Below are 20235 nucleotides of genomic sequence, written 5' to 3' on the forward strand. Positions count from 1 at the left end.
ATTTTAACAAGTCCTTGGACTTTCGGTTGAACGTAACTATCTTTTTCTTGCGTCAAAACAAGTTAAAAATGACGCGTTTTCAAGCGAAATATGCACCGATTGCGTAGTCTTAGCTCAAAAGCCAGACAAATCTTGTCGATTTCAAAGAGCCATGGTTGAGTGGCCAGAAATGAAATAGAGAGGCCTACGTCACATTGCTGTTTGACACAACTACCCAAAGTCCAAGCTCCTGTTAAAATAGTTCTATTAACCAATATCTGTATCGGAGTATACAATAAAAGTACACGCTATTAACACCTAAATATCGAGGTACGTAAATGTACATTTCAATACTTTTTTGTACATTACATTCTTGTATTGCTCAATTTTCCGCGTGTTTTTAGAGAGAGTGAGATTTCAAAACAGAATTACTTGATTTCTCGCCCTCAAAATATATTACGTTAAACTTATCATCACAAACGTTATATTGTATTCTGTGCACTATATTTACAAAAATATTACTGTATACGCCACATAATAAGGTCGAGAAGATCAAAAGAAGAATTAATGGGTTATGTGATACTTGTCTAAATATGTATTCAAAAGCTAAGAGTAATTCTAATAAAAATTGAGAAGAAAAAATATTCAGGGTAGATAGTTTTCCAATTCACAATTCCAATACTGAATCTCAAGAACTTTTTAAAACGTGTATTATTTACCTTTAAAATCAAATAAAGTTTTAAGAAGTTTCTTTTTGGAGGACATCACCAGAGTCAGAAAATATAAGGTCAATATAATGTCTGAGGTGGATATCCATTCCTAAAACCAGTTTTACTTATACAGTTCAAGTCCTCTACTTCTAACCTATTACAACACATTTAAAATCTTATTTTCTCATGTTTTCTCAAATTATGTATAACATCTCCTTACAATTTATCTGACAGAGATATTTCTTTGTTTGAATTAATAAAACGGATTTTACAATTATTAAACAATGAATCAACAACAAAACAATTAATGGAACACAAAACCATAACGTATATAAAACTCAAACAAATAAAGTCAACTTTCTCAGATAATTTATTATTGTAAAATTTAAAATAATATTATATTCAATTTTGTATTGAACAATACAATAGATTAAAATTTTGTTTGCTATGTACTCTTTTTGAATTTGTAAAATTCTTCTGTTTATAAACTTTTTGACAAATGATATGTACCATGTTCCCTCTATAACAGAGGATCTCTTTTTATATCCAGTGTCTCTGATGATTAACACAGGTATCTTTATAATAAATAAATGTTAGATCCAATGACTATTTCAAACACAGCAATTGTTTTGCGACTAGAACAGATTTCTACACAATGGACAGGTCGAGTTGTGGCTTGTCTGAAACCATTTGTACTGAAAGGCAAGACAACATACTACGATTACTGTGAATCATGTAACTAATCTACATATAGGATGGATCGAATAGATAAATTAAACAAATAGATTCCTATTTGATCTTCCATGCATCCTAATCTCCTTATCCTCATCACAAAAAAGCAATAAACAAATGCAAAAACAAGCTCAATCTTCCCCATGCTCGGATCTAGAGGGACCCCCCCCCCTCCTTCCCTTTGCAAAATTCAAATTCCTTTAAATTACATTATAAAATTATCAAAAATATTTCTCAGAACCCCGCACCCCTCTTGACAAAATCAAATACCATCTGGATTCCGCTGGAAAAAATTTCTTGATCCGCGCATGTTCCCAATAAAAATATTGTGTGGTACAGCTCAAGAGAGACAACTCCTGACTTACCAGACAGGCTGAGTGGAACTTCTTCTTGCAGGTCCTGCACGACAGCCGAGGCAGCTGGAAGTTTGTGCCATGAAGCACGGAGAAACAGATCATACAGTCATCCACCCCCTCAAACCTCTTGTCTATGTTCCTCCTCCATATCCTCAGTCCATCCATGATGCTGCCATTCTGTACAAATTAACGAACAACCAACTCTTAGACACATGTAGCTCATACATCTATTCCTTCAAACTTCTACTTAACATCTACAGTGTGACTTTTATCATCCTTTAAGGTAATAGACACTCAGATTATACAAAAAGACATAAAATCTTGCCAGAGCTTTGTATATAATTATATAAATATATAAATTAAAAGTATAGTATACCGTTATTCTCTCTCTCTCTCTCTCTCTCTCTCTCTCTCTCTCTCTCTCCATTGTACCTGGTGCTGTAGGAATATGTTGAGTTGCAGCAGCCACTTGTCCCACTGCTGGGCGGTCACTCCCACTTTCTTCTCACTTGACACAGTGATGTTTCCCAGGGGGTAGTTCTGAGGGAGGGTGATGACCACCTCAATACACACCTCTTCCAGGGTATGGATTGCCACCACTTCACGGGTGGAGGGCCGGGTCTTTACCTGTTGGTAAATGAAGGAAGACTTACATAGTTGTATAAATTTATAGTTATCAAATCTTTATCATGTTTATCTACATATGAATCTTCATGACATTCATCAAATCACAAATTACAGTAGATTAAGAAACTAGGCAAATTACTGTAAAAACTGGCAAATCTAATACCTTTCTAATATGACATACTTCGAATTTTGAACACAAGCTTTTTAAAATTAATGTACTGTTTCTTTTGTTTTGATAGCTGTCTGATGCGATCTGTCAATTTTTTTTTAATTTCTCGTACATGTATATGTGTAGCTTACAGCAAATAATTTCTAGATTGGACATCCTTTCAGAACTCTTAATGTAAAAAGTTGTTAGAACTGCATTGAAAGTACTATTTTCCATGTTGTCACTTACAGTGAAATTCACATCCTTCTTGTCTATTGTATCCAGGGAAGAAATCTCCTCTGTACACAAAACAGGGCTGACATATTTACTGGTAAATCTGAAATATTTTTGCAATACAGAAGCATTTGCAGCTTATAGTAATCAAAAATAGCAACTGCCCTCTACCAATCAACATGCCTATATAATTACTCTTGTAGTAAGAATAGGCCAACAGGCCACGGCAGTCACCTGAACAATAGTGCAGAAATACTTAAATATTAATTTTTTCTGTCATAAAACATAGACAATGATGTAATCTCTGTATGTTGACATAGCTAACACCTACAAAAAGGTATAGTAGGATACGATATATGATGACACCAATCTTTACCTGTCGACGTAACTGACAGATTTCCTGTCCTGATCCTTCCACCACAGTCGTACCAGGGCGGGGGTCCTCTTGAGGGCGTCCTTATACACACTACAGGCCAGCTCACACACCTCTAACACACCGGGCTCACCTACAGAAAGGTATGGGAAGATAATAATTATTCAGATAAACATAATTTAAGAAAAAAGACGTTTTTTTCTATTCTGGACCTTTTAGAATTTCTTTCAAGTTGGATCATTTAGAATTTCCTTTCTTTAGTTTTAAAGATAGAAAACTTTAGTAACAATATTGTCATGATTCACAGAACTCTACAGTAACCTTTGATTGTTATATTTTGCTTGGATGGATTTACACATGCAGAGCTTGTTAAGAAATACCAAATATGAATCTCTATAGGTATAATGTATTTTTACATGCCTATATAAAAATAACTGTAACAGTTTTAGCTACTAATTAATTCATTGTCTGACAAACAATAATCTCACCTGATGCATAAAGACAGAAAGCTTTCTCAAATATGTTAGTTTTGTCCTTGTTCAATGGAATCTCTGGCATCAACCGGAAAATTACTGACATAAACTGGTCAATGCAGCCCTTCTCTTGTAGATAAGCCGCATACTTGGACCTTAACTGTAGAAAAAGAGTCACATATGATGTTACATCTATTGTTTTATTTGAACATATATAATTGTTTAAGAATCCCCTATAATTTCTACTTCAATTTTAACATTTCAATATCAATGAATACAAGAAACACTCATCGTCTGGTCATATTTAAATAAATCAATCATTTTAGAGTAACAAAACAGTGTGAAAACCTTATTCTTATATACAGTCATGTATGTGTAATTTATAAAACGGAATTCATTTTTCTAGTTTTATGTGATTATTATGAAAAATAAAATCATTTACTGCAACTTACAGTAATTTATCATGTTTCTGTCAAATATAGAAGAATTGTTCCAAATCAGTCTATAACTAGATATCATTAAGGTTTTCAGCATTCAAAATCAGTCTTGAAGAAATTTACACTATGCACTTTCGACTCATAATCCCCAGAAGAGTCAGATGTTCTATTTCTTAATTTTAACTAGAGGAAGTGGGTTTTCCTCTTATACCTCTGCTGATGAATGCCTGAATGAGGTCAGTAGGAGTTTCCATGACAACAGATATGCCAGTACATGTTGATAAATCTCTGAGAAAGGCTCCACAATAAACTTCTGGTCGATGCTGAGGTCCAGTAACACACTGCCCAGAGTGGTGGACTGTTTGTTCTGTATGATCTGCATCAGACAGGCAGGTGGACTCCTGTAATGGTATACAGTAATGTAAATAACATTGTAAACATGTACAAGTTCAGGCAAGCACAGTTAAATTGTCCACTCTTCATATTGTAGTTATATAGTCATCCCTCCCCTAGCCCCCCCCCCCCCCCACCCAAAAATAAAATGCACTTCTACCATCTCCAGTATAATTTACGCATCTCTCCCTATACTATATATACATAATACACTGTACATACAATGTACATATACCTAGTTTACCACTTAATTTTTAAATGTACATAAAACATGTACCTAAACATCTAATTTTCCATTTTAGATTTCATCATTGACTCTTAGTACATGTATATAGTTCTAACTTATACACAGCCATAGATTTGCATTGTATTTACATCAATCTATATTCACAGTACACATCTAGTTCCCTATCAACAGGAACTTAGATTTACTCACTGAATTATATACTTAATATGGTAATGTGCACACATTAATGACATTTACTTTGACGTCTGTTCCTCCTCTGTATCACTCGTCTCCTCCTTGTCATAACCAGGTAATTCTGGCATCACTCTGAAATAGTGAAACATGCATTTTATTATACAAAGTGGTCGTAAAAGATTTTTAGAAGAGCAATATTTTATATTTCATGCTTCATTAATTCTCTTCTTTTATCAGGTGTAATTTTTGGAGGGGATCAACAACAACAAAATTGATTAAAAACTTGTTTTGCAGCTGCAGTTTTACTTTAAAAAAAAACAAAACAAGAGCCAAAATGATGATAGGTATATTCCATGCTTGTAATTGCATTTTGATAAAGTACATGTACTGCATGGAGGTTGTTGCTTTACCTTCTGAGAATATGGAAAGCCGCAATCTGCACACTTCTGTGAGGGAACATCAACAGTGGCGAGATGTGGTTAATGAGAGACTGAAGAGTGTCTGGCAAGGGAGACAACTGATCTGCAATCAAGTAGGCGGGTAATTTGTGAGCAAGCACCTGCTGCGTGGGGCAGTAGGAGGCGGCACTGGCCACAGCCCTCAGTAAACTCTCCAGGATTCCCTTCAGGGGCCTCTTCTTCATGTTGTCTTTATACAAAATAAGTTAGCTGTTATGGTAAGCAATATGGCCACAAAATAAGCATTCGTACAATCAGTTTCCACAACCGTATTAAATATAAGTAAATGTACATGATACTGCACATGTATATCTTTAAATAATTCATAATACATGTATTTTGATTCCAAACCTTATCTTAAAAAATACTATGAAGATCAGTGAAATGGCAAAACATTTATAAAATAGAATCAGTTTTATATAAGATATGAAGCACAAAATTCTTTTTAACATTAGCTGGTTGTATACTTGTATGGTGTAACATATAAATGAACAGCATATCTCACCAGTAAGTCTATGGAACAGTGGCAGCAGTGAAGAAAATATCCCCTCGCTGAAGAACTCCTCCCACTCTGTCAGCAGGTTCTTGGGGCAGACATCTTGTCTGATTGGGAACACGTCCTCCACAGTGTGGGCGACCTCCGACACCAGCTGACACACAGACAAGGTGAATACCTGTACTGGGACCGAGCTCATCAGCTGCGACTCACTCTCATCTACAGACTATGATGAAACGAATTCCATGATATTTCATATTGATGTAATGTTTTTTAATAATTTTTAAATCTGATCCACGTTTAAATTTGATTTTCTTACAGTAACTTATACAGTAGTTCCTATATTTTTTTCTTTCCAAACAAATGTGCCTGTTAAAGCTTACATGCAACATTAATGTCATTGAAGATGTTTTTCTCCATAAAATATTAAAATTAGGGCTATTCACCAAGGTTGTCACTTTAAAAAAGATTATGATAGATTATATATTAAATCATGAAGCAATGGTGCTAATAGCGAAACAAAAGATAAATAGCAAGATTAAGTTTAGAAGAGCTCTGTTTAAAAATATAACATAATATTCAAATATCAAAGCTTCAATATAGGATTTTTTCTTTAACAAATGATAGTTTATAGGTAACCAAGATATGTTTGAATATTTATGGAAGATCTGATAGTGAATTTGTTGACCACCCAGCCATGATAATTATTTCCCTCTACCTGTATAAGACTGACAGCTGTACACAGTATGAAGTCCCAGGCCTTGTCTGATAACTTCTCGGGGAAATTTTGCACCGCCCTCTGTAGGAACCGGACAATTTCTACATTTGCAAGAACCCTAACTCCAGCCACATCAGCCAGGTTACTAGGAAAATAAACAAATATTTAAACATATAAATTAACTTCAAGTTAAAACTAAAAGTGTACTTTTTTTCTTAAACAAGTATAAATTTGTTTGGAAGAACATTACCTATATATTATTACAGAGGCACAAAATCTTCACATTTTGATTTCTGTCTTCATTTTTAACATTATCTAAACATTTAATTTTACACAACAACAGCTTGTAAGACCAGATCTGATTGGTTAACGGTCACATTTTAGTCTAATACCCACCATTCACACAGCAGCAGGTCGTCCATCTGATCTTTCCAGGTCATGATCTGAGTAAGGACGCTTGCACCAAACTCTAATATTTCTTCGTTTGCTTTACACCTCAGTATTGCATTAAAGACTCCAAGTGCTGATATTCCACCTTAAATGTTTGAACTAAATGTGTTAATACCATATTACAAGTCTAACTAACATCTGAATTCTTTATTAAACTGATTTAGGAATACTACTAGTTCATTCAATTTTCACCAGTCTGTATTTTTATAGTCACTGGGAAATTCCTTTGCTTTGTAAATCTTTTTGATATAGCTCAATGTGATATTTCCAATAAGAAAGAGTTTTTATGAAACTTTCTTTATAAAAATGTGTCTTTAAAACAAAATAAAAGCTGTTTTCTCCAAAAATTTGATTAAAACACATTTGAATTATTGTATGACCTTAGTTATGATTGGAAAGCAAACAACATGGTATTTCTGTTTTAAATGTATGAACCCTCCATCTTGCAATTCTAGATGTACAAACTTATGACCAAATTTTAAGTAGACAGTTATATACACACTCGGCTACAAAAAATTTCTTTGTCTCGCATTTCCTGTATTTACCATTGGTTGCCATGACATCTTGACTTTCACAGCTGATAATTCGGGCCACCATCACCTCTGCCAGGGAGGTGAGACCATTAACACTCAGATGAGGAGCCACTGTCTGTAGAATCTGTATGTTGGCCTCAGTGAGCTCAGAGAACCTGCAACACACAATAATGACATATTAAATATAGTTAACTGTGCAAGTTATATTTTTGTAAAATTATCAGCAAATTTGTAATTTTCCTTTAAAGCTGAACAGTAAGTAAATGTAAAAAGTAGGCAGGTACCATGTATTTGAATACAGTAGTAATATTCCTTGATTCCGTAAGTACAGTGAACAATGTCTTGTAAACACAAATGTATTGCATGAACATGTATATAAATAAATTCTTAACCTATTACATGTATTTAAAAGAGCACAAATATGTTAACTAGAGGTACTGTGAGCAAGCTCACAATTGATACCCCCCACTAAGAAAAATCAAAACTCATGTATTTTTTCTATTATAGAAAATATTGAATGAATCTATTTCATCGTCCATTTTCTATAAATAACAACTGCTCTATTTTTTAAAACTGTTAATGCTTATATGAGTACACAAACCAATTTCTATTCTTTAAATTCCATTTTAGTTCAAGTTAACTGTTAATGCATGAGGACATTTGCATCCTTATGTTAACAAACATGACTCGAATCAAAAGAAATTCCACATATCAAGCAGCCACTTTATATAAACATTTTGAATTATTGGTATACTGAGCCCGATTTTTTTTTAACAATGACCTTGAACTTCCTCAATTGACCTTTGGTCAAGGTCATGACATACTCTCAGGTTATAAGCATTCTAGATGTGAATTAAGAACTTCCAATATTTGTCCATTAGAAAGATATGGACAGGACACGAGTTTTATACTTTTCTGCAAGTGACCTTGGCCTTGCCCAAATGACCTTGGGTCAAGGTCATGACAAACCCTTAGCTTATAAGCAATCTTTGTGTGAACTGAGAACTTCCAATGTTTCTCCATAAGAAAGATATGGACTGGACAAGAATTTTGCACTTTTTTCTGCCATTGACCTTGACCTTGTCCAAATGACCTTGGGTCAAAGTCATGACACACCCTTAGTTCATAAGCAATCTTTGTGTGAAGTAAGAAATTCCAATGTTTTTCCATTAAAAAGATATGGACTGGACACGAATTTTGCACTTTTTCTGTTCTTGACCTTGCCTGAATGACCTTGGGTCAAGGTCATGACACACCCTTAGGTCATAAGCATTCTTTGTGTGAAGTAAGAACTTCTAATGTTTCTCCATAAGAAAGATATGGACTGGACATGAATTTTGCACTTTTTCTGCCAGTGACCTTGACCTTGCCCGAATGACCTTGGGTCAATGTCATGACACACCCTTAGGTCATAAGCAATCTTTGTGTGAAGTAAGAACTTCTAATGTTTCTCCATAAGAAAGATATGGACCGGACACGAATCGAACAGACAGACGGACGGACGGACGGACGGACGGACGGACAAGGTGATTCCTATATACCCCCCCAAACTTCGTTTGCGGGGGGTATAATAATTGTTTACCTTGCTTTCAAAATTATTATGAGCTTATCAGCTTATTATTTGCATTAAAGTAATTTACCTCTCTATTAAGGTGTAAACATCCACTTGGTCCTCAGAGTCTGACCATTCATCAGGCAAGACCTGACTCAAACACAGACTCAGCAATCCATCCTCTATACACCTGTAAGAGAGCCAGAATATCTCATTGTCACTTTCTTTCTTTCAATATCTCTAATATTTAATAAACCACAGTGATTTATTAATTGAGAAACCAATAAATAAACTAAATTCACATCCATCATGAAACTCTCTCAGCAACATGTACAACAATTTGATCAGTTTTAAGTCATTCCACTATTTAGAAGATTTCTGCAGTCAATTTACTGTAGGAGTAAATGTACGGTATTTATCATTATATCAGTACCTGTCCATGATGTAGTTTATGTGTGCATTTCTCTTTTCCCTTGGCATTCCTTGTACCAGGAGTTTTATTTTCTCTTGTAAAATATATATGCCACTCATTGTGTCAGTAAATCGGATTAGCTGAAAACAGAGTTTGAATTGAATTTCATCATAATTGTTCATATACACATGTACATAACTGGTATGAACAAAAAAGATATTAAATATATTTAAATATTGCAAAATTAATACAGATTGAATTCATTGTGGGAAAGAAGAAAAAAATAAATTAAATACATTTATATATAAAAATCTGTTGAGACATAGATCATTATTGGATAGAGTTTATTGTGGGAAAGTGCTGGTTGTACTATATTCCTGTTACCAAATCTTTAATTTTATAAATCTAATCAAGAGAAACCAGTAACAGAATTGTGTCCCATACCAGTCGTTTCTCCATGTCTTGGTACACTTGCACTAAGGATGTGCTTTGTAGCACACTGAGTAGAACCTCCTGGTTGTCATAGCGATGTGCTGACATCAGCAACAGCTCGGTATTAAAGAGAGTTGTGTACAGAGTCTGAATGAGATTGAGCGAGCTGTCTGGTCGGTTAGGAAACTCACAGAATGATAGACGTCCACTGGCCAAACAGAATTCTGCCATCTGAAAAAAGAAATAAACAAAGTATACATATGATGTTGATTAGCTTAATATTTCACAAATAATACATATTGCTCTTACTCTTTGTTACTCTTTGATACATGTATAACTGATATCAATAATCCTTAAAAACACACAGAATCTCATTTTAAGATCTATTTGGTTGTGTATTTAGCTGGGCATGAAGTCCAGAAAAACCCCATGATTTAAAATCTATATCTTATCCTTCACTGTGGTGAATTTGAACTTTGAAAGTGAAATTGAGGAAAACCAAAATGTGCATCCCATCTAAATATCTAAAAAAAAATTTGACATGTATATTTGCTTACCGACTTTGTCATGTTTGGCTGAGTTTTAACAAAGAGTTCACTGAGGTACACAGTGACTACTGGGTTCTCATCATCAGCGTCTTCACTTGGGACACTTCTCTTTATCACATCCAGTAATTTCTCAGCAGAGTGGAATAAACACTGAAATCTATATATAATAGATAATAAAAACGTTCTCCCATTAATATGTACATGTATAGACACCAACAAGCAATATCAATCTAGAAAATTCATAATACAATGTTGATAACCTGTATTAACAACAATGACTGGTATTCATGTCATGATCATTGAACATTTGATGCATACATGTATTCTAATAGCAACATAATATTGTGATTTAATGTGATTTTTTATAAAGCACAGACTTACGATGCCATGTTTTCAGTTTTGACAAGCTGTTTGTGTAGAACATCCTTGAATCTGTATAGAATAGAGTCCCCTGTAAGATATCCCCCTGTCTTCTTGACAACAGCACCAATCCCAGAAGTCCATGCTGTTTCTGCTTCCTGCTTTGTCGAATCTTTTTAAAATAAGATGCATACCGTCTGATATTCATTTTATTCATTAAAGTTTAAGTTATTTATGTCTTATTCTTGATACTAAAGTTACTTTTGTTTACTAACATTCCTTTTCAAATCATACAATGTAATTTTTCTGAAATGCAATACTGGACTGAAAATTTATATTTATGGATATGATTCACCATGCCAATAGCTGTTTAGACTGTGTACAAGTTAAGAGTACCCAATATTTGGAAGGACGGATCGGTGCAGATGGTGAACAGGGACAGCAGCAATTCTTCTCCTGCGTGTAGCATGCTGGAGTCCTTCAACACAGAATAAGATTAAAACCAATTAATCAAAAGAAAAACCCAGTACCTAACTATATATAACTAATATATAATATATATTAAATCTATATCCAGTTACATGTATCTATTAAGAAAAGAAGCTGAAATATAGTAGTACCATAAGAACAAGTAAAACATGGTTTTTCAAAAGATCATTCTCGAACTACTTCAGGTTGTTTATTTTACATTTACAAGTATACAGTATTTACATACAGTCAAACTTTGATATCTTCAACACTGATATCTCAAAGTGATTTGTAAGACCCAACCACTTATTTTTTTAAGTATTTTACTCTTGATATCACGAAAACTCAGATATCTCGAAGTTTTTAAACAGTCCCATCTAGTTAAGATAACAAAGTTTGACTGTAATAAATTTAAATATTTTTTTACCTTTATATGCAGTATAAAACTTGTGGTTGCCTTGGCAACAAACTTTACTGCAAGATCTGCTTGTTGTTTGTCCTTCTTTAGTTCAAGGTCAAGCAGTGACTTGTGGATGGTCTGTAGAATTCCATGAATTGTCCCTGGTTTCACTGTCACAGTTGAAAAAGCACATTGTTAACAGTGATCAAAAAGCAAAAGTTTACTTTCCTTGATGATTAAAGTTATTAATAACATAAATGTATATATATTCAAAATTACTATTAACAAAATCATATATAGCCGAAACTTGCAGCCCAAAAGCATTAACATACCGGTACTTTCAAATAATAAAGCCAAAACATTTTCTCATCTTAGTTTGAACCAAAATAATGCACTTTTATATAAATAGCAAATACTCAAAACAATGAGATATATGAGGATTTATGTTAACTTATCAGTATTAAAAAAGTGAACGAGTATAAGTACATCTAGAAGCTGGGACTTCCAACTCACTTTGACTGTCCATGGGATTGGAAATACAGATATTTAGATATAACGGTTCAACTGTATGCTAATACTGTACAGTGTAGTTTCCTTATTTTACTAAGTCCTTAATTCCATGAGTCAGTCATTTTACATCAAATTGCAAGATAAAAGCAAGATTTGAAAATCCTGAGATGTGCTTCTTGCAATTTTTAGCGAATATTAATTCCTCGCATTTAATTAGGAATCTGCAGCATTTCACAATGTAAAAATTACATATACATTGTACATGTATATGATATCCTTCTCACCTCTATCTATCCCAGCAGAGAGGACCAGAGTCAAGATATCCCAGCCCTGTTGTATGTGGTCCTCATCTGTGTTCCTCAAGCTCTCCTCACACACTGTGTGTGCCACGGCCATGACCTTCTCCCTGAGGACATCGCTGTGGAACCAGTTGTCTACCCCCACAGACTGCCTCACAATCAGTTGTCCCAGCAGACTGTAGAACACTGAGAAACTGCTAATTGTCTAAAACACAAAATATTCCTTTGTAAGAGTGTATCAGTGATTATTATTTGGATGCGTTTACTATGAAGGAGGCTGGGTGGTCAAAAAATTTCCATCAGATCTACCGTAAAAATTAAGGTAATCACTATAATTGTTTTTACCATAACTATTAAGTCAATGCAATAAAATTTCAAATTTTCTGAACTTTAAAACTTGAATTGTTTCCTGTGTCTTTATAGAGCTCTAATTCTCAAGGAGATTAATAATAATGTGAAAAAACGTCAATGACCACCTAACCCCCTTAAAGTATTGTTCATTTGCTAAAAGTCATTCTTAAACATTATTTCTGAAGTTTTGATAATTGAATATAAACTGGTTTATGAAAAAGTTCTAATCAATAATATCAAACCTTGCAGAGTTCCTTCAGCAATGTGTCTATCACAGATGTCTCAAGCAGAGGAATAAAGCTACATATAACATTTATCAACTGTCCAGAATCACTGTCTTTTAACTCTTGAGACTGGTGTAACCATGGCAAACAAACATTAAACACAAAATAACTTGAATGCGATTGGTCAGTAGATATGTCTCCATGACAACTTGCAATAATATCCTTAATGGTCTCCTCCTCTGGAAAAAATTCAATTAAAGCTGCAAACAGGTGAAGATTTTGCTTATCCTGACTTTTATGAGCCATCCCAAAGGATTTCATTGTCATCAAATGCACAAACTTCTTTGCTCCAGGTGTTAACTCTCTCCTCTCTGGCTTGCTGGTAGAGAGGGAATCCATACTTGGAGTCTCTGTAGTAGCAAATTTCACCTTCACTTTCACATCAGTCTTTGCCTTGAGGCTGCCCTGGGGGTATATCAGACACCTGACAAACTGGACCAATCTATCCGTGAGGTATCCCATTTCCTCGGATAGTCCTGATCCCAGTCTCTCGGACACACTACTTCCAAGGTCCTTCCAAAAGTTGGACAGAATGTCTCCAAACTCCTCAAAGTTGACCTCAGTCTCCATGGCAATCATTAAATTTCCTATCAGGCTGTACAAGGAGGTTTTATGGAGGGCTGAAGTGGCCTCAAACAATGAGGCATTGAGTACTCCCATAACCTAAAGAAAATTCTTGAAAATATAATACAGAAATTTTTCCAAATCCAACTTAGACTTTTGTTTAAAAAATCATTTCAATCTGTAAAAATAAGCCTGTTCAAATCTGTCAAGACTTTAAAATCATGTGTTCATTCATTCAAGAAATGACCACTGTTGGCTGTATAATATTGAGAATAACACATTTTATTTATCATTAATAACTACCGGTACATTGCTATATGTTGTCAACATTATGTTTTTCATATCAACACTAACTTTACATTAAATTTTTTGTCATGTGAAATAATAAAACAAATTGGTTACCTGATCAGAGATCATGATTTCTATAAAACCCCTGTCCTTGCTGGTTTTAAGGGTAGAATTAATCACATACTGAGTACATTCAAAGTACGCTCGCACCAAAGCTCCTAATTCTCCTGCACTAGACTGCACCTGTTCTTTACTTAATCTGAAAGTCAGTGAACCATAAACATTTTTTTTTCAGTTTAGTCATGCTTAATATCTTGGGTTTGTAGAAATCTTTTTAATGAAAAATTAATACTGACGGTTCAGAAACTTGCTACAGACTAAATATTAAATGTCAGAAAATCATATCCACGCCTAAAACATGATAGTTCGGTCTGTAAATAAGTGAAATATGGAAAATATAAACAAAAAGATCTAACTGATTTGAAATCAATAAATGGAAATAAAATAAAGTTACCCTGATTTCATGTAGTTGAAAAACTCAATGTAGAACTTGTTGTTCTCTCCCAGTAAGGTTTGAGGAACTTTGCTGAGAAATGGCAGGAGATCACCTCCCATCAATGAAGCATTCCCATAGCAACCATTTTCTAGATATTTCCTGAGTTTGGGCCAGAATGCTTTCTCCACATTTATATGCTGCCAACAGTCCTTTCAAACAGAAAATGGTGACTTTACTTTCATTTTGAAAATCATTGTAATGATAAAAGCCATTCAAAGACAAACTATAGACTATAATATCATTATAACAATAACACAAGGCACATTCAGCTGGACAAGAAACACATTTTGGACATACAAGTTGAAAAATAAAAAACTTTTATCAAAACCTATAATTTATCATATACATGTTTACATTCAGTTAGTTTGGTTGTTTACATTTAACTATGTGACTGTATGCATACCTGGTACATGTACTTAGAGATGAAATTAAATGTGACCCAGAAGATCTTGCTTTCTTTAATAAACAAACTTTATAAAGGTTGACTATCTTAATTTACACCTCAGCATGTACCAGTTCTATATCAGCAGAAAATGACTTAAACTTACAGAAATGATATAAGGTATACAGGGAAATATTTGCACCCGTTTTATTTTTGCCCTTTTTGCCCTCCTTGTCTATGGGCAAATTTTAGACTAAGCGAATTACAATGGCTCAAATTATCTCTTTTTAAACATAACTTTGTATGGGTGAATTCAAAACGTGGTGAAACTGTTTGCAAGTGAAGAAGGGCGAAAATAACATGGGGCAATAAATGACTCTGTATACAGTAAACAGTACTGCAAGATTTACAAAGGTAAAGACATACACAGTAGTGCGAGACTTACATCCACATAGCTGACCAGGGACAGAGCTGATTCCCACACACAGGGGCAGATAACTGCATCTGTCTCATCAATGTTGTGCAGGATGTGGGTGGACACTTTCTTGGAATGCTGGGTAGCGATGTCAGGAAGTGTCTGACACAGTCCCGCCAGACAGGAATAAACTGCAGCTCTAACCTAAACCAGAGAAATCAGTCTTTATCAAAATTGGTCTTTTTTACTTGACACCTATCTTTGATGAACAGGTAAAACAGTAAAGCAAAGCTTCTTTTATACATCATTTACCCTTTTGTATAAATCTTCTGAACTTGAAAACTTCCAAAGTTTAGTAATGACATTCAAATTGTACATATCACTTTTCATCAGCGTTTATTCTCTCCTACCTCTTCATTTTAAATCAAATGGATATCTACCCATTCAAAAAAAGATATGTAATTTTATGAAATCCATAATGTAATAATACATATGTTTTCTATAAATGTATATAGAGAAAAGTAAAAAACACCATACACTAATGACTTGTGATTTCCCATGTTTCCAAAATTTGGGATCCTTTAGTAGATTGTCCATAGTCTCCGACAGAGAAGAGATTTCATTGGATGGGAGAGAGGTCAGTAGTTTTCTGATGGCCAATAGCGATGAGGTCATCACCCTGTTGTATTTGTTTTCCATGTCTTCTTTTTCTGTAGTCCTTAAAAATAGTAATATCCATTTACAAGTAAATATAAATCTAAATCAATCCCATGTTAGATAATGCACACTGCAATAAGACAAAATCAATATTTATTTATTCCATCTCTTATTTTCACACTGAATATTAAATGTTTTTTTATCTTAAATCATTCTCTTAATTTTGTTATTGTTGTTGTAGTATAAGGACTCTTACTTCGGATCGCTTAATGAGGTTGGGGTCTGTCTTAATATGTTGTCGATAAGAAACTGAAAATCAGAATAAAACCAATAAAAACTTATCAATTAATTAATTCTTCAGGAAATATTCAGCACATATTCACATTTCAATCAACACCAGAAAAATTCATGTATATTGCATATGTAGAAAGCTACATAAATATTTGCCATTTTAAAAGGCAGAGCATTAATTAAAATACATGTACACTCACTACAGAAAATAGCACAATCTGGACTTTATTTACAGCAGATAAGAGAAATTATAATCCAATTAAAAGTATATAATGTCAATTAAATCCACTATATTATGAAGTCCTCTTTGAGGAACACACGTGTATATGTATATTACAAAGATTTTTAATTATTTAAAGAGATAAATGTGAAAGAGCATCAATTACAAGGAACATGAATAATTTAGACCAAGGAAAGATTTAAAGAGAATTATATACCTCTGCAGATTCCTGTTTACAAAATACCAGAGCATCCACCTGTTTGACCGGAGGGAAGGCGGTCTGGAAGGCTTGCTGGGCGGCAGAGGCTACCGTAGGGTAGGTATCACACTGACTCAGCAGCCACGCCCCCATCAAGCTCTTTAGGTGGGGGGCTAGGTTCTTTCTCATTCTCAGGACCAATGTGTTCATGGAAGTCTGGGTCATCTCCCTTACCCTGTGGTCTATATCCTTAATAATAATGAAACACAATTTAAATGTCTAGGTTTTGGACTAAACATAGTAGCAGCTAGATAGTTACATTTGTCTTTGATCAAAAAGAAAACCCATAATTGACATTTGTATAGATATTCGAAGTCACGTATGATAAAACAACTACGGTAAATAAATATTTTCAAACACAGATGACATAGATCAAGACAACTTAATACTACTACAGCAGAAATTAAATTATATACAAAGAAGTCATGATAAAAAAGGTATAATTCTAAATAATATGTTTTACGGTGCTACCGTTCTGGCGAGCGCAGCAAGAATTACACATACCTTGCATTATTGTCAACCTAGTGTGAATTTTTGAGAGAGTATTGCTCTACAATAGGTATGCCAAAAGTACTAATTTTAATGGTTATGATACATACAGCGCAACCCCCTATCCTGAGAGAGAGAGAGAGAGAGAGAGAGAGAGAGAGGTCCCTGTTTATCGGTGTGTAATTTCCCACTTAGTTTTAAATTGAATGGTCTGACGATATGCAATATCTACATACATTTTTTAACTGTACGAAGGTATGGAAGCATGTAACAAATCTTTTGAGTCTCACCAAAGTATATGCGGTACTCAAACGTGTCTTCAAACTTTAAGACACCGTAAATTACAAGTTAAAAGTCAGCCATTTTTGGCATAGCATCACGGGTGAAAACATTAGAGAGCATTATGGGACGTAGACAAAAAATTTTGTTTGATGAACTGTAGGTCTAGCGCGTTCTTTTTCCCGCGCACACTGGTTCTTAAGAGCTCGCTTCGCTAGCCGGCGCGCAGAGCTGCGCTCGCTATTAATCAAATCTCACTATGGCCATTTTGTTGTAGATTCGTGGCCAAAATGGGAGCACAGCCTTTACACTCTCTTCATCTTTCTCTTTACACAGACTGCTAAATTCTTGTAGAGCCTAAAATGTGTAGATATGCCATTTATTTATTGAGAAAATTGGAAACATTGGAAACATGTTGATATTGAATAGGGGAACGTAAATGACTTTAACCTTTTGTATTTTATATGCAAAAGACTGTTCTTCAGATCTAGAGTTAAACAAATTCATATATTAAAGTTTATGAATAATTTCACATTGTTTTTATAAAAATTTTTAGTTTTGAATCCTATTAAAGGATATTTTATTGGTCATGACTAAGTAATGCTGCATCTGTTGCAAATTCTTTATCCCTTATGAAGAAAACAGAGTAAAAATGAAATTGACAAAATCAAGCATATCCTTTATGAATTCAACGATTGTTGTTTTTTTTTACCTTGACTTTTGTTGTAGCATCTTTTTTGCTGAGCTTTCTTAGAACCATTCGTATGTCTGCATCCAGACTTGTGTCTACATCATCTAAGCTCTGACTGACCGGTACATACCCTGGACTACCGGTCTGGAAACCGAACCCAATGAATCCAGTGGGCGCTGTACCAGCCTCGAGCAGAAGCTTGGCTGCTTCACTACTGCTGGAGGGCTGAAAATAGTTATAAATTTAATGAAAGAAGAGTGTTTAATGATTTGTGAATTTCTGTTTATGTATCTAGATTTTTAATACATCTCAACAAATGCTCATCACTAATTCAACTCTGGAGACCAAAATAATCACAACAGGTCAAGAAAGTTTCATTATTCAGAAAAAAATTTCAAGTTTTACAAAAACCTTTATTGGGCTTTATAACCTTTTACTTATGGTTCATTTGTACAATGTGTTTATTTATTTGACTAATTATTTTGGAACATCAAGATATACAATTATACATGCTATAAACCGATAAAGTTACCTTTGCATTTCCCTTGGTTCTCTGAGACTGTTTTTTACTACTATGTCCCGGCATTTTGTGTGGAAGAAATTTCTATAAATCTGGTTCGTACACCGTGGAAATTAAATGAGTTACAGTGTACATGTAATAAAACGCCGTTCAACAGGTTTTCGGCTGGTATTGATCACATGTTGTGAAACATCTGTACTGGTTCTAAATAGAAAGTACGCAACTTTAAAAAGTTCTGAAAGCCAGGAAATAATTTAAAGACAACAAAGAACTAAAATAATCAGAACTTTCTCAGAATCAGTTCAATTAAAGACAATCCATCACAGAAACAATATTCTCATCGTTCATCATTCATATTACCATGTGGATATAAGCGGCCAATAAAACCGGAAGTGATGAGAGGATTTATTAAGTCGATGAAAAAATAAGTCGGTTTAAAGACATCTAAAATAAGAATACATTTTAAATAAAACCTTAATGAAATAAAACAACAGCTGGATGTAAGCATAAATCCACAAAAGTTGTTGTCACCCGTGATGATATGTAATATATTATACATCGTTAGGACTTTACTGGGGAAAAGAAATTTTCAATAGATTTCAGTTTTGTGTCTTTTAAATATTATGGGTTTTTTTAAAAGAATAGTTTTAAATTTACAATAACATATGCATGTTTAAACCAATTTAACCTTTATGTATGTACATGTAGCTAAAAAGGGATTTTTTTTAATAAAGAAAATTCTTGTAAAAAAAATTGCGATAAGAAAATAAATCTCTACAAATGTTCTTCCATTAGCATTCACCTATATATACAGTCTATGAAAATGCAAAATAATTTTGTACAATTTAGGAGCATGTAATTGATTTTACTTACAGAAAAATATATGACTTGGAAAGGCACTAAAATACGTATTTTGCGTTTTCAATTATTACAGGGACTTTTGACACGATTTGACCTCAAATTTTTCAAAAAGAACTATATATGATATGAGTTAAATTTGGCCCCCATAATTTGCCATTTTTTAAGTGTTTCGGGTACAATAAAATGTTAGCTTATATTTTACAAGAGTTGATATAAAATATATTTATCAACTATTTATTTGATTTATTTGCACTCACTGGCAGAATGATGCCAAAATGATGATGTTCATTTTAGGGGGCCATTTTAGGCCCATATCATACATGTATATAGTCCTTTTCCATTTTTAAAGTCTGGAATGTTTTTTTTTTTATGTTTTGTCAAAATTTGAAACCCAAATATCGAGTTAAAAGCTTTAGTTACAGATGTTATTTATGATTAAGTTTTTGTTCTGTAAACTAAGCTCGAGTCCTGTTATTGTTTACATATGAGTTGTATTTAACGGCATAAGTTCCAATCTAATGTTGCTTTTTTTATTGTCAAAATTAGTTACGAACACTTTGAATCAGTTTATCCTGTTTGCAACAAGTATAAGTTTGTCAAGGAAATGGT

The 20235-nt window shown here is 33.8% G+C and overlaps 1 protein-coding gene across 2 annotated transcripts; it reads right to left on the bottom strand.

The window, feature by feature from the left end:
- Positions 1 to 1042: 1042 nt before the first annotated feature.
- Positions 1043 to 19158, bottom strand: LOC105333535 (E3 ubiquitin-protein ligase listerin). 2 transcript variants are annotated; one of them, XM_020069415.3, is made up of 32 exons: positions 19126 to 19158; positions 18778 to 18969; positions 18267 to 18470; positions 17813 to 17911; positions 16745 to 16975; positions 16273 to 16325; positions 15897 to 16077; positions 15390 to 15563; positions 14521 to 14711; positions 14121 to 14265; positions 13113 to 13817; positions 12505 to 12724; positions 11738 to 11880; positions 11239 to 11320; positions 10864 to 11014; positions 10492 to 10639; positions 9947 to 10165; positions 9524 to 9642; positions 9179 to 9280; positions 7551 to 7693; positions 6952 to 7090; positions 6556 to 6700; positions 5847 to 6063; positions 5294 to 5531; positions 4947 to 5015; positions 4281 to 4470; positions 3648 to 3792; positions 3163 to 3292; positions 2802 to 2889; positions 2210 to 2404; positions 1787 to 1954; positions 1043 to 1384 (listed from the first exon to the last, which is right to left on the bottom strand). In XM_020069415.3, exons 2-32 carry the CDS (start codon positions 18829 to 18831, stop codon positions 1325 to 1327), a joined length of 5148 nt encoding a protein of 1715 aa, XP_019924974.3. In that variant the 5' UTR covers positions 18832 to 18969; positions 19126 to 19158; the 3' UTR covers positions 1043 to 1324. The 2 variants fall into 2 exon arrangements, with proteins under 2 accessions (XP_019924974.3, XP_065926715.1); XM_066070643.1 differs by lacking the exon at positions 19126 to 19158 and having other exon boundaries at positions 18778 to 19112.
- Between the last annotated feature and the right edge of the window lie 1077 nt (positions 19159 to 20235).

The sequence above is a fragment of the Magallana gigas genome, chromosome 9, assembly GCF_963853765.1.
Source record: "Magallana gigas chromosome 9, xbMagGiga1.1, whole genome shotgun sequence".
In the NCBI taxonomy this organism is placed as follows: domain Eukaryota; kingdom Metazoa; phylum Mollusca; class Bivalvia; order Ostreida; family Ostreidae; genus Magallana; species Magallana gigas.

Excerpts from the sequence above, each read along its gene's own strand:
- LOC105333535 (XM_020069415.3), bottom strand. The coding sequence starts at position 18,831 with ATGCCGGGACATAGTAGTAAAAAACAGTCTCAGAGAACCAAGGGAAAT. Across the intron at positions 16,976-17,812 it reads TCTACAACAAAATGGCCATA|GATATAGACCACAGGGTAAG; the intron begins GTGAGATTTGAT and ends ATTATTATTAAG. Across the intron at positions 14,712-15,389 it reads CCCTGGTCAGCTATGTGGAT|GACTGTTGGCAGCATATAAA; the intron begins GTAAGTCTCGCA and ends TCTGTTTGAAAG.